The 14,665-nt window shown below is 36.7% G+C and overlaps 1 protein-coding gene across 1 annotated transcript in view; it reads left to right on the forward strand.

Annotated features, from left to right (window-relative positions):
- The window catches only part of NOL10 (nucleolar protein 10), a 55,872-nt gene that overhangs the window by 620 nt on the left and 40,587 nt on the right, over positions 1-14,665 (forward strand). The window contains exons 2-11 of the mRNA XM_072858608.1: positions 65-110; positions 897-995; positions 1,783-1,860; positions 3,715-3,752; positions 7,650-7,786; positions 8,547-8,612; positions 10,057-10,117; positions 10,633-10,718; positions 11,076-11,154; positions 12,422-12,571. Coding sequence (XP_072714709.1) covers positions 65-110; positions 897-995; positions 1,783-1,860; positions 3,715-3,752; positions 7,650-7,786; positions 8,547-8,612; positions 10,057-10,117; positions 10,633-10,718; positions 11,076-11,154; positions 12,422-12,571 — 840 coding nt within the window. The remainder of the gene's footprint in view (positions 1-64; positions 111-896; positions 996-1,782; positions 1,861-3,714; positions 3,753-7,649; positions 7,787-8,546; positions 8,613-10,056; positions 10,118-10,632; positions 10,719-11,075; positions 11,155-12,421; positions 12,572-14,665) is intronic.

Below are 14,665 nucleotides of genomic sequence, written 5' to 3' on the forward strand. Positions count from 1 at the left end.
TAAGCAATTCTCTGGTTCCTTTATGTGTAACAAGCTCAAGACTGATGTACGTATTTTCTTACAGTGGCTTTCGGACAGGAAGAAAAGAGCTTTACAGAAGAAAGATGTGGGTGAGTTTTCCTGTCACAAGGTGCTCAGTAATACTCGGCTGCACATATACAATATGCAAGTCCAGAGGGAGATGTTTCACTAACTGATACAAGGAAGTTATGCATAGCTTATATTTTAAAAACTACAAAATTAAAGCTGTAAATAGTTATGGTTAGAAGGCCATACTTCAACTTTCTACACAGCTTTATATAAATACAATATTACCAATATTGCTCTAAATTTCAGTCATTAAATATTGGGGTTGTAGATTGTACAGAAATGTGATGGATTAATTCCATGTATAGCTTATGATAAAGTCCAACTATAAACTCCTCTGTGTGTATTATGCTCACCTTAGAGTGCAGGAACATCATAATTTTAGCCTAAACTTGTTACCCCAAATAAAATATGGCTATTTACATACCATAAGAAGGGTTGCATAAAAACCTCAACCAACCAAAAATACATAGAGTTAACAGGAGGATGGAATATATTATGTAACATCTTGGTTGTGTAAAATGTGTGACAAGTATTTGCTATTACATTATATAATAATTTGTTACATAGTTACCCCCTCAGAATAGGCATTTATTTTTCATGGAGGTAGCCTGCCTCTCAGGGTGAACAGACTGTATTAATCTGCTTAAAATGTGTTAATTATACTTAAAATATCTTTATATTTTAAAAGATATTCCCTATATTCAATTAACTCAACATGCTTCCATAAGAAACCGTTACAGTTTTTTGGGCTGATACAACAATGCTACCTTTAAAAAATAGTTTTATTTTATTTTATTTCTTTATAGATATCCGTAGAAGAATTGAACTTATTCAAGACTTTGAAATGCCCACAGTTAGCACAAAGATTAAGGTGTCAAGAGATGGACAGTATATTATGGCAGTTGGTGAGTTAACAAAGTGTTGCTCTGTAGCAGAGGCCAAAAGTGCTAGACAGTCTTGATTGCAGAATGACGTAGTATTTCAGGTAGAATTGATAAGAGTTCATTTTAAAATGTAGCACTGAACAGAGTTTTGAAGCCTACTCTTAAGGTATGATAGAGTGGCTGTCTTGGTAGTGGTATTGTGAAACACTTCTTTTTATAAAACAGATGTTCTCAGAATCATAGAGTCATAGAATGGTTTGGGTTGGAAGGGACTTTTGAAGATCATCTAGTCCAACCCCCCTGCCACTGGGGGTTTATAATACAATTAAAAACTAAACTGTTTATAATACAGTTAAAAACTAAGTTCTTAATTATTTTTATTGTGTGTACATAAATTTGCTTTAAATAACTTCTGAATATCATTGTTTGAGTATTGTTTTAAAGGATGGAGGATAATGCTACATTTTGTAACTGTCAAAGCAGGATCCAAACATGAATACTTTAGTAGGCATTAATAGCATAAGGAGACTTGGTCTGGAAGGTATTACATTCTGTATAATGTATCTGGTAATCAGAAGAACCTACATACAAGTAGGGTGCTTTCAGGCACCAAAGACAAAACCAGGCCATAAGGTTGTGTTACTAAGAGGCTTGTTTTTCCCGTCACAGAGACTTTGGTAAGATCAGAATACTTACAGTTGAAATGTAGTAAAGCCTGTATCTGTAAGACATTATATTTAAAACAAAAATGCTTTAATGTTACCTTTTGTTTAATTTTTTTTAATTAAAGATCAAATTGTTCTTTCAGGAACTTACAAACCAAGGATCCGCTGTTTCGATACCTATCAGTTATCCCAGAAATTTGAAAGGTGCTTAGATTCTGAAGGTTAGTATAAGCTACGGCTGTTAGTACAAGATAGCTTTCATATATAATTCAGGTTGGACTGAAGTAGAAATTCCCTCCCCTGCGCTGAGGGGACAGAAGGTACTTTGGGGGAATGCAAGAATCTAGAGTAAAACGTCACCTAGTCTTTATCTCTGATCTCTGTATTTTTCCCTTTTCCTCATCCTTCAAAGTTCTTTCCTCTCTTGGAGCGGTGTGAGGAATCTAAGATTTACCTTGAGCCAGTAAGTGCAGGGCTCAGGGAGTGAATGTGGCTGAAGGCTGCACTCTGGCTGGGGAATGCTATGTGGGTGCAATGGCTGGGTAGCGGTCATTTCTCCCTTCTTTCCTCTTCTGTGAAGCAGTAAGGTGGGAGTGGTTGGTGCACCGTGGTTGCACCATTGTTACTGAAATGAGTTCTCACTGTTTTCCCACTGGAGCCCAAGCTCAGTGGGTGAGTTATAGGGTAAAGAGAATTGCCTGAGAGTGGTGTTGGTTGGTTGGTCTGTTTTCTTGGAAGCGAGGTACTTAAGGATAGATGGTAACATGGCCAAGGCCCTAATTACACCTTGTTTGCTACTAATTTGGAGGGAGAACAACTATGGTGAGGAAAGCAAGGAGCCATCTAGACAATGGGAAAGGGAGGATCTGTTGGCAGTTAGACTAGGGGAGGAGGTCAGAGCTGCTGTGGCTCTGAGTTTTAGGATGCATAGATTTGGGGAATGGTGTGCCGGTTTTTTTGTTTTGTTCGTTTTTTGTTAGAAGACTGGGATGTTAGAAGACCGATGGCTGAAAACTGGGGTACAGGGATGACCAAGGCAATGAGGGAATGAGCATAGCGTGGCAGAAGTCCTAAATCATTACAGAAGAATGAAACTGGTCTAACTGTCATGTGTGTGAAAGTGATGTGAAAAATAAAAACTGAGACCTACTGAAACAGGTCAGGAGGAGGGGTTAGAGCATGGTAGTGTTTCTTTACCCTGTGCCTCAGGACTACAAGGAGTCACATAGGGTGAAGGGACAGTGCTACAACATAGTAAGAGGGGAGGTGGTAGGGGTTCAGGGAGGCTGGGGAGAAGGTGGTATGGCAAGAGTGAGACCTGCTTTAAAAGAGTAGGAGTCATTGTAATAGTAAATGTTTGCTGGCAATTAGAGCTTAAAGTAAATTTTTTTGAACTGGCATCTTACTAGACTGCAAAAGTATGTTTAATTTGAAAAGTAGCATAGAGTCACTTCAGGTAACTTTAAATGAGCTACCTCATTTAAATGGAACCAATTTAGCTGAAGCAGCTACTCCCTCATGTTCCCAACCCCGCTCATTTAAAACTAGGCAAAGTTCAATATGTTGCAGTGTTCAACATAGTGGCTTTCAAATTTGTCATTTTTTTGAGCCTTAAAACTTTTTCTGTGGAGGTGCTGATCCCTTAGAAAAGTCACGTGTGCAGGTTTGTGCGTAGCATATCCGAACTCATGTCATTTTTTTATCACCTTTGACGGATTACCAAAGGTCCATGGACCACACACTCACTGAAAACCATTTGATTAGACCTTCCCCGAGCCAATAAATACATGGTTGAGCATTGTGTTGAAGAACATGTCAAGTATACAAGAATGATAAAAAGATTACAAGATGCTTCATACGTTTCTAAAGTTTTAGAAAACTACTTACTATTTTGGAAATAAAGTTACATAATTAAAGATTTTATCACAATGCCTGCATTATGCATTGACACCTGTGGGGAATACTTACATGACTAAAGGTTAGCATGAGTGTAAATGTTTTCAGGATTTATGCCAATATTTGCAAATAAGTTTGCTTGCTTAGTTGACTTAAAATTCTCTTGCTCTCTCCTCTAGTGGTTACGTTTGAGATTTTATCAGATGATTACTCAAAGGTATGTTTAATGTTTTCAATGTATAAATGAAGAAATTGTTTAATATGTATATTAATGCATTTTCATATATAGTAAAGGCAGTCAACACAACTTTTGGAACAGAAAAGTTTTTTTAGAAAAGCGAACAGGATAAACATTTTTTGTACCTTCAAAATGTTGTTTGTTTTCTTTGTGTCTTTGTATTATAATTTGCCTTACCACTTCTAAAGTCTTTTGTCTGTAGTAGAGAAAAACTTCAAATAATGATCTATCCTACAAACAAAATAATGTGAAAAATGAAATTAGTTATTTCTAGGATAACATTTAGTCACAATCCCTTGTGACGAGTGATACACAGATAGACCATTTTTGAGAGGTGGGATAGCTACAGATAAGTTAATAGCCTGATTTGTCAGCATTATTGTAGCCATGATGATTATAAGCATATGAATGAGGCAAAAGTTGTGGAGAGAACTAATGTCGTCTTTTTTTTTTTTTTTTTTTCCCCATGAAGTACCGTACCTGGAGGAAACAGTTGAGTTCTTAGGACGATCAGCCCTTTTTCAGGCCCAATACAGTTACCACTTCTAATTCTGTTTAACACCTAGAAAAGTGTTTATGTGCTTGAAAGCTCATCTGTTTTCTCCATCTGCAGCAGTTGGTGTAATACAAGATGTTACCTCTTTCTGTAGACTTTGCTTTGCTGATTCATCAGGGTGTTACATTCCAAATTAAATATTAAATTTAAGCATATAATTTTGCTGATTTCATTAGGACAAGCCTTTTTTCTTTTTTCTTTTTTTTTTTTTAGTTAAATGTTTATTTTAATACTTTTTTTTTTCTGAGAAGAAACCTTAGCATTTCTGGTACAGGTTTGTTTTAATAAATGTTGCTATTTGATCAGCGACATTATCACCTAGCCTTCTAGCTTTAGTCTTTTCAAAATTTTTCCTCTATGAGATTTCCAAGAATGTGCATGAATTAGCTACTGAAGCTTCTGAAGTAGCAGAAGGTGACTGATACAGTACAGTAGCCTCACACTTGTCTGTCTGTGGGAGAATGTTTCTGGTTGTACAGACCAAACAGTTACTTGGGAGACTGAGGAACACATTGTGTTCGCAAATACATTTCTGACTGGTTATGAACAGTAAGGCTTGTGTGTGTTTTCAGCTGAAATTGGTACTGTATTTCAGACTAAAGCCCTACTTTCACAACTTAATACAACCTTATTTTAAATTTTATTTTCCTAAAACTTACCAAAACATTAGAAAGAAAACTAATTTCAGGTAGCTATCATAATGTTTTGAACATATTAGAAAGAGGGAACAATATTTGAGAAATTACACTTGAAATGCTTAGAATCATAAAAATATTGATTGGAAGGTGACCTTCAGATGTCATTTAATGCTTGAACAGGACTGTCAAAAACTGCAAGCTTGGAGGTTCCACAAATTCACTGAGTAAATTGTTGCAATGCTGCACTACCTCGTTGTAAAGAATTTTCCCTTTCTGTCTGACCTGCCCAGGAAAATCTGAAATTTTCACTGTTGCTACTGTAAAGAGTTTGACTCTTGTCATTTTTGTAACTGCACTTCAGTTGCTGGCTGCTATTACGTTGTCCTACAGGGTGTTCTTTGCCTGACTAAACAAGCGAAGATTCTTCCAACCTTTCTTTGTACGTTTTGTGTCCTGCCCCTTGTCTGTCTTGGTAGCCCTCTTGATGCTGTCAACATCCCTCTTGAATTGGGTGGCCCAACACTAGATGCGCTGACTCATGCTTTAGTAGCACAGGGAAAATAGCTTCTCTCCAGTCTGCTCCTGCTGTCCTTGTAAGGTCACCTTTTGAGGATTATTTGCATTTTCACAGTGAGAGCATGCTGTTGGCTTTCATTTATACTGGTATCCATAAGGCCAGTTACACTTCTGTGTTCTCTTAAGTTTTAGACTTAAGTTTTAGACTTGGACTAAGTTTCAGACTTAGAAGAGAGTGATATCTTTCTTCCCACAGCCTTTTGCAGAAAGACACTTACTTCCACTTAGTATTTTTGCCACACACTGGTGTCTATGCTTTTGCTACCCTGAGGTTGTAGTGACTGAAATTCAGTTAGTATGAAGGAAAGACAAACATGATTTACAGTGAGTTGTATCCACTGCTAATGAAAGAGGACACAAATATCTTCAAGTCCAATATTGTAAAAATTTATCTTAAAATAGAAAGTTATTAGAGGTAAGGCAATCATTAGTAGAATATTTGGTTGCTTTTGGCAGCTATCAAAAACTTTCTAAAATCTTTTTGGAGTTAGACTGGGTGAGAAGAAAATTCACTTTTCTCATTGAAAGCAAACTGGATCTTCTCTCTTCCTGGTAACAGGTTTTTGATGGCTTACTGGTAGTGAACTAAGAGAATGTGATACTGATTTTTAAATTAATTACGGTTTAATTTTGTGTTCTTCTCATAGTTTATTTAGCTTCTGTACTGCATGAAGATGCAGTCATTTCTTCCTTTACAGTGATGACAGATAAAAGATTTGATCTGGGCATTGTTTCAAACAGATAAGTAGAGAGCTTTGCTTGTAAACCACCAGTTAAAAGCATAAAGTCGTTAGGCACACAAAGGATTGATTGGGATGTATATGAACAACATCATTGTATAACATCAACTGTGCAGCTGCATCTGTAATCTCATATGAAATCGTAGTTACACTTCTGAAAGATGATACTCTACTTGGTCTTGGACCAAGATGAGCGAGTCCATGAATAAAAGTTGAAACACTAGGGTTTCTGATATCAGAAAAAGCATAAGTAAGGGGGGGACTAAGTGATAAACAGGCATGAAGTACTAGCCCAGGTCAGTACTATCTCCATGTCTCGTAAGGGAAGAATACACAGATATATAAATAAAGATGACAGATTCAAAATAACTTTTGTACATCGCTTTTCCTGAGCTTGTCATCCTTATGCATTGCTAACAATGTAGTCCAGCAGTAGGAAATTTAAAATCTTCATTATCTACTACTTTTAGAAGATGCATGGACTATACATATTCTAAACTAAGCTAGCACTTTCCTAATCCAAGCTAAATAGGGATGAGGCTCAGAGTCGAGAGTTAGCCTGTGATTATCCATATAATTTAATTGTTTGCATGCATCGTGGCATGAGTTTGGGCCAGGCCAACTGTTCCTCCATCACATGGTGCCTGGGCATGGTTTGAGGTACAGCATGAGTGTAACGGATGGTGTGGATGATACTGTCTCTGTTTGGAGTGGGAAGAATTCCTTCATACGGACATGAATTGTGCCATGTTAACTTGCCACCAGGACTATAGGGGCAGGTTCTGGACTATTTTATTTACTAGTATAGATCTAGCCTTCTAGTAATGCCTCCCTGTGGGCTCTTCCAGGACCGGGATGTTTGTCTAAGTTTCAGAAAGGAACAATGTGCTTTTTCAGTTGGCAAACAACAAAAAATGCACAAACGTTGTTGGTGTCATTTATTGGAGTGTTGCTGTGCATCAGGGTGTGTAGTACACGTGCTTAGTGCCTATGAACATTTTGGTGTCTGCATGGCATTGTACCTGGAAGAACTTATTAACTCTGGTGTCTGAAAGAAGTACAGGTGTTACTTTTGGTGCAGTGTAACACCAAGATGACTATACTGCTTCGGGTTGCAGAGTCGCTTTCAGGGTATTGCATGTACTCTTGTGAATATTCATTTAATCTTTATTAATAAAGTGCTTTGCTGTGGCTAGTGAAAATGATGAAGCACTAGTCGATTCTATCATTTTAGTAGAAATGGTTTAAATGGGTTGTGATAAACCTGTGTGAGCTTGAAAAAATCACTGGAGTTTATGCTGTAAGACAAGTTGAGGAGATTGTTGTCTGCTTCTGTATGTTTCAGTTCTTTCTATTTTATTTTCAGATTGTCTTCTTGCAGTGTGACAGATTTGTAGAGTTTCATTCACAACACGGCCATTACTACAGGACGAGAATACCAAAATTTGGTAGAGATTTCTCCTACCACTATCCATCGTGTGACCTGTATTTTGTAGGAGCAAGGTATTGATTAAGTGGATTATTTTGTTTCACTCTTGTTAGCAATGTTTTCCAAGAAAAAAATTAATATTAATATACCAGAAAAGTTAAAAATTAGAATAAGTGGCAATTCCTTCCAAATTAATAATGGATACAGTTTGTGAAGAGTGGAAAATGTGGGAAGACTAAGATTAATTCAGTTTCCTGTACTGTTTTAAGACTTTTTTTTCTTTGCTTCTTAAACCAGGTACATCATGTATTTGCAAATTTGTTACAGAAATTGAAATTCAGTCTACTGTTTTCAAAAGTGATTAGCATCTAAGTAAGGAAAATTAAATAACTTTTTCTGTCCTGTTTGGTGTTTCGTTGCTGTTAAAGTGTGAGTCAAATCACATAAAATAATTAATTAGAGTTTGTGAGAAGACATAGTAAAAATAAAATGAGGTCTTTAGGGTTTCAAACAAAACAAGTAGCAATTCAAGACGTAACGTAAATCATAGGGAATTAAAAGATCTTAAGAAAGGAATTAATGCATCTTTTCCCTGGAAAAAGAGTAATTGGTAGGATATTGCAGTGTAATAAGTATCTTTGGTGAACATGCACGTTCTTCTCTGTATTTTTAACACTGAAGGATAGATGTGTCTTACATTTTAGAATATGAAGTCTGAAAACTGAGTGGTAAAACTAAGCTGTCAGCAAGAAACTTTATAACTCCTCCTAACTTATAACAGCATTTTTCAGTATTTGTAGGAGAAAGGAGTAATTCTGGATTTTTCCTTTGTAGTTCTGAAGTATACAGGCTAAACCTGGAACAAGGAAGATTTCTCAACTCCCTGCAAACTGATGCTTCGTAAGTTATCTGTAACGTATGACGGCTATCTGTCTTCTTTCCACCAGGTGGAAGCAAACTACTAGCATGCTCACCATCAGTACTGTATCTGAATACTGCCCAAATGCATTGTAGAGTTGAAAAGGAACATATGCTGAGTCTGAGCCTCATTTTATTTTATGTTCTGTAATTCTTTGTTCTAGTTTTTATGTTTTAATTGAGTTTTCTTTGTGGATATTTTAAAATTGCTTAATATAGACTTGTAGTAGGCATTATATAACTTGATCTTAAGAGCATTTCATTAAAACTTTGCCATTATTGCTCAATTTAGCCATCATATAGAGATCTACCCACAGGGTATGTACTTTCCCAGGCATGTCTTTGTCCTTCTGCTCTTGGAGTAGCCCAAAGAGAATTTTTACATCCCCAGCATGTGTCTGATTCTTTTGAAAACCCTACCAGAGCAGGAGCTGGGCTTCTTTTATGTGGGGAGAGGCAGATGAGAAGAGCAGACTTGACTAGGTAAAGCAGCTAGTTGGTGGGCAACAGCTGGTGCTCAGTGGGTAGGATAGTTTAATGGACGAAGGAATATTTGGGCAGGTATAATTACAGAAACTGAGCAGTAGCAAAAAAAAACCTGGGAAAATCCTGGAGTGGGAATGCTAAGGGTCTTGTGTAAAATCTGAATTAGGGAGATGAGACTTGAAGTGGTGAGAAGGTTGTGAGGGCAGGGGAACTGGATGAGTTATAGAATTAGAGGTGGAGGGCTTCGAATGGAAGAAGTTGGAAGCTGCCAGGATGAGTGGTGTAAAGTGAAATATTTGTACTTTGGAAGAATTGTTGGAGAAATACAGGGCTCCTGGGTGCCCTGTTGAGAAACAGGATGCTTGGGGGAGGGAAAGGAAGACAGGCCATTCATCAGAATATGTTGGAGATATAAGCTTCAGAATGTAAGTAATCAGGAACACTTTTTGACATAATTGAGTTGTTTAAGAATATAGTAGAGCAGAGTGATAAGGAAAGGCGTGGTGGGTATGGGCAGAGAAACAGAATCATTCAGGTTGGAAAGAACCTCAGGGCCCAGCCTCCTGCTCAAGGCATGGTCACACTGAATTTGGATTAATTTTCCCAGGGGGTCTTGAAAACTCTAAGGATGGAAATTCCACGGCCTCTATGGGCAACCCGTTCCAGTGCTTAATTATCTGCACAGCATAAAAATATTATCCTTACGTCTGTTACTTGAACCTTACCTGTTTCAAGTAATCAGCGCTGTCTCCGATGGCTCCAAATTCTTGATAAGCTCCTCTTAAGAATGGGAAGCTGCTATTAGGTGGCCGTCCGTCCCTCCCTCCAGCTTTTGCTTTTCCAGGCTGAGCAATAGTGTACATGATTACAGAAATGTTTTTAGTTGTTCATGTGTTAAATTATTCTGAGGTCATTAAACTTGTTCCTTTTTCTGTTTTAGAGAAAGTAATGTCTGTGACATAAATCCTGTACACTTCTTGTTTGCTATGGGGACAGCTGAGGTAAATGTTTGCATTCCTTTTATAAAAAGGGCAGTAGTGTTTGTTTATTTTTATATTAGTTTGCATGAGGATAAGAAGAAATGACAGGAACCTAACTAATTCATTTGATTTCATTTGCTATGTTAAATATAGATCTATTAAACAAGATGACTTTTTAGAGCATAGTGTAGATATAATTTCTGAGCTACCTTGGTTGCTGAAACACTTGAGATTTTGCAGATGGGAGAGAAAATAATGTTATCTTGCTTTACAGTATAGCCATCTGTAGAAATCAGCTAGCATGTATACCCTATTAATCTTTGGAAATGTAGTGTTAATGATTTTCATTCAGATTACATTTTTTAAAAGTATGAATGAAATGTGTGGAGCTTGTATCTCATTATTAGAACAACTCACGTCAACCTAGGAAATTTTATTAATTATTCATAGATGAAATAATTAATAATTTTATTTAAACATTTTCAGAATACCAGACGTGTTGCATAAGCTTGAAATGTATTTTCTAAACTGTTTAGGGTAAAGTGGAATGCTGGGATCCTAGAACTAGAAATCGAGTTGGGCTGTTGGACTGTGCTTTAAGCAGTGTGACAGCAGACACAGAGTGAGTAAAAACTACCTTTTCGAAGTGTGTTCTTCTGTTTTTTCAGAAGTTTTGGTTTTAGAAACAAATCCAACTTTGCATTAAAATAACCTGCCTGTGGTCTTCTCATTGCTAGTGTGAATAAAGGGTTTTCTCAGTCATAGAGGAGTCTCTTAGTTATTGATCTTGAGTAGTAGTGGCTAATTTTCTATACAACCGCAAGTTGTGAATGTAAACATACAGCTTTTTGAAGTAGTATTTCTGAGTGGTATCTGTAAATTAATTTACATTAATTATCTTAGCTATTTTTTAGCACTGAAAAAATTATTTGCAGCCTTTATTGAAAGAATGTCTGACTATAAGCATTGTGCTTTGCAGGATAGATGGTTTACCATCCATTTCAGCACTGAAATTTGATGGAGCTTTGAATATGGCTGTTGGAACATCTACTGGGCAGGTAGACTTAACTTCATCTACATCAGTTCTTAGGAGATCCTGTTCTTGCAATTGCCAGTCCAGGTCTATCATACATTGAGTGCACTTATTGTAATGTAAATATATATTAATAAATGTATTTATAAGAGCATAAATTACATGCATAGATAGCAATAGTCATTCTTAAACTGCAGATTAATTTTGTCAAATAGTCTGGCTCTTCAGAATACTGTCAAGACCACTTAAAATCATCACAACCTACGTACTATATAACTTCTAATTCTGCAGTTTTCTTATGACTTAAGAGTCAAGTATGCGGGGAAGTTGCTGCTTTTTGAGACTATCAGTACTATCTCAGTGCAATATATATGCTGTCCCTTATCTCGATGGTGGCTAATGAAGCAGAAGTGATTGTCTTTCAACTATTGTTTTTACTGCCTTATCTTTCTGTAAGGGATCATTTAGATTCATTTATTCATTGTTACCATCATATTTGTAAAGTGGAGCATGGGGATTTTTTTCTGCCTTCATCAGGATTTTGGTGGGTTTAGAAAACGGTAGCTTGTTCAAGAGCAGATATGTATATAGGAGTTGTATTTGTGATAATGTTAGTACACGTCAGGCAAGTTTTATTGGAGATTATATTTTTCATTAAACAAACTGATAATATTTTTTCCCCAAAATTATTAGTAGTCACACTTTGCGCGTGAAAGATTTAAGGTCCTTCTCAAGTTCCATAGGAAACTTTGGAGATAAAAATGCAGGTTTCTGGGAGACAGGGCCTGTACTCTCCACTTTCATTAAAATAAAAAATTACATTCTGTGGTGTTTCACTTAGTGAAAGTGATACTTACTGAATGTGGAAGGGAGTCTGAAAATTTAACTCTTGTAAGAACAGCACAAGAATCTGAAAGTGAAATATTAGTAATTAAGAAATACTAAGAGCCTTGAAAATGGCTTATTTTCTCAATAGAAATTTAAAAGACTTTAGAAAGATGGTGAACTCTTAAATTTTCTCTTAATTTTTCTAGACTGAAGCATTCTGAGGTTAAAAAAAAATAAATAAATATAATTGTCAGATATGTATAAATAAATATAATTGTCAGAGTAAACTGGGCTCACTTAATAAGCTGTTTTCAGAATTTAAAATAATTTATTTTACGTAAATCCTGTCCATGTATTTAGTAAAAAATCTCAAGTTTAGTTAAATCTTTAGTGAAGATCCGGTGTGCATGACTTCCTCTTGATCTTACAATATTGTAAGTTTAATCTGTCTCTTATTCTTCAAGGTTTTATTATATGATCTCCGGTCTAGTAATCCATTAATAGTCAAAGATCACCACTATGGCCTGCCTATTAAGTCAATTCAGTTTCAGCGTCAGTTGGATTTAATTATCTCTGCGGATTCTCGAATCATAAAAATGTGGAACAAAGATACAGTAAGTGTTTTTATGTTGCTGCATTCAGATTTTTTAATTTTTACTTTCTTTTTTTTTTTTCATGCAGCTTGAATAATAAAGCTGAAATTCAGTGCAGGAAGTTGGGCTTTTAGTGTGTCCTAATTTATATAGTGTTTTGTCCTGTCTGATTAAATAAACCAACACCTGGGAAGGTATTCAACATCCTGTCAGGTTTAAAGATATCGTCTTAGGTATTTTTCTAGCTGTTTGTACATGTCTGCCTAAAATGCTTCTTTCAGTAGAAGGATTTAAACATAAAAAGTAGTATCTTAGCCGTTGCCCTGGTTTGTGTATTTCTCACAGTGTGCTTGAACACATGCAGTTAGGTTTTTCATCAGACAAAACATGGTCATTCCAGTTCCCTACTCAAAGAAGGGCTAACTTCAAAGGTAGATCAGTTAGTTTATGACCTATTAAAATCAGGTACTGCTTATTTTCACAGAAACCTATTTGGATATTGAAGCAGATACTATGCCTAGATCCAAATAACAATGTGTACTATGCTGTGTTAATAGATGATGTTGCAATAGGCAGCATCTCTATCGCTGCCTTTTGCACCTCTAAGTGAAGTTAGAAGTTAGTTTTGAATCTCTTAAGTTTCGTAAGACTTTCTTTCATTATATTATGCTGTTGTTTTTCTTATCTTTCCATCAGTGCAGCTTGCACAAAATATATTACCCCATAGATTCATAGTAATACTACCATAGCTTGGTTCAGTTTGAGGGGCTATCTTTATTCATTGTATTCCTTCTTAAAAACATGCTCCATCTATGCTTTTCTAGCTTTATAATGAAACATATCAAGAGCAGTTATAGTAGTTTAGAGGCACTTTTTTCTGACTATTTCAGGCAGTCATTTCTCTATTGTGCTTCTTCATGAACTTTCAGCAGCCTCTTTTATTTTTTTCTGTGATCGCAAGCAGTTTTTTGTAAGCTCCTCTGCAGTTACTTTTTATTGTTTAAAAGAGCAAATAAATTATTGCTTATTATTTAAAACATCTGCAGTGGCCTTTCTCCATTTTTCCTAGGTATATATATTTCCCTTATTGAGAATGAAACACTGTAAGGTTTGTCAGGTGGCCTCTGCAGTGTGAAAAGGGAGGGTTTCTTAGTGCTGGAAGGCAAAGGTAGCTTTGGACTCTGTCCTAGAGTATGTTCCCGCTGGCTCCACCTCTCCCAGATGTTGGTTCCTGACTATCTCTGGCTGGGAACCAGCTGCAGAGGCAGACTTCGGGGTGGAGAGCATATGGCTTTGATACCAGAATAGCCCCATGCTGAGACGTGCCTTGGGGTGGGGAGCATGAGGCTTTTGTCTGCTAGGGCCGGGGTGGGGGAGGACTCTTATTAATCATCCGGGAGAGACCAGAGGTGGGTGGGGTAACAGCATGTAACTGGGAGGGAAAGGAAGGGCCCAGAAAGGTAGGTGGGATTGCTGCAGGGAAAGAAAAAAGAGGAATAGGATCAAAATTTGCTCTGTTCCTGTCCTTCATTTAGAACCGTGTAGGCATGTACTCTCATGCTTCAGATTCTGTGGCCCAGTTCTTAGAGGCTCTTCCTTTACTGGCTGTCTTGTGTGTTGGCTTATAAGAGCACCTGTATTTTGTCTGGGTTTTTCAGACTCTGTTCCAATTCTTTTTTTTTTTTTTTTGAGAATGTTGTTTCCTCCTTTTACCTTTTTCTTAAATAACCTGTATAACTTCAATTCTGATCTAAGCTAGATATCACTGGATGCTTTTACTACTTTTATGTTTAGACCTCTTTAATACTGAGTTTATAAATTACAGATAAAGTGCTGAGCTATATTTCATTTTATGTAGACATGAGCAAGGTGGAGGAACCAAGCTCTGGAATCAAATTCCACTCCCAATCCATCATTTCAGCTAATGATGCTTACCAAAATAAAATTCTTTAAAACTACCACATTCAGACTTGAACAAAAGGAGGGTTACAGTGGTAATGTGCCAGGAACTTATGGACCTCAGCCCCCTTTTGCATAAAATAAAGCAGATCTGACACACTTTCAACACAGAAGTGTGAGCTGAGAAATCACAAGTGCCACTGTACATTGCTGTGT

Source organism: Ciconia boyciana, chromosome 3, assembly GCF_034638445.1.
Source record: "Ciconia boyciana chromosome 3, ASM3463844v1, whole genome shotgun sequence".
Classification (NCBI taxonomy): Eukaryota; Metazoa; Chordata; class Aves; order Ciconiiformes; family Ciconiidae; genus Ciconia; species Ciconia boyciana.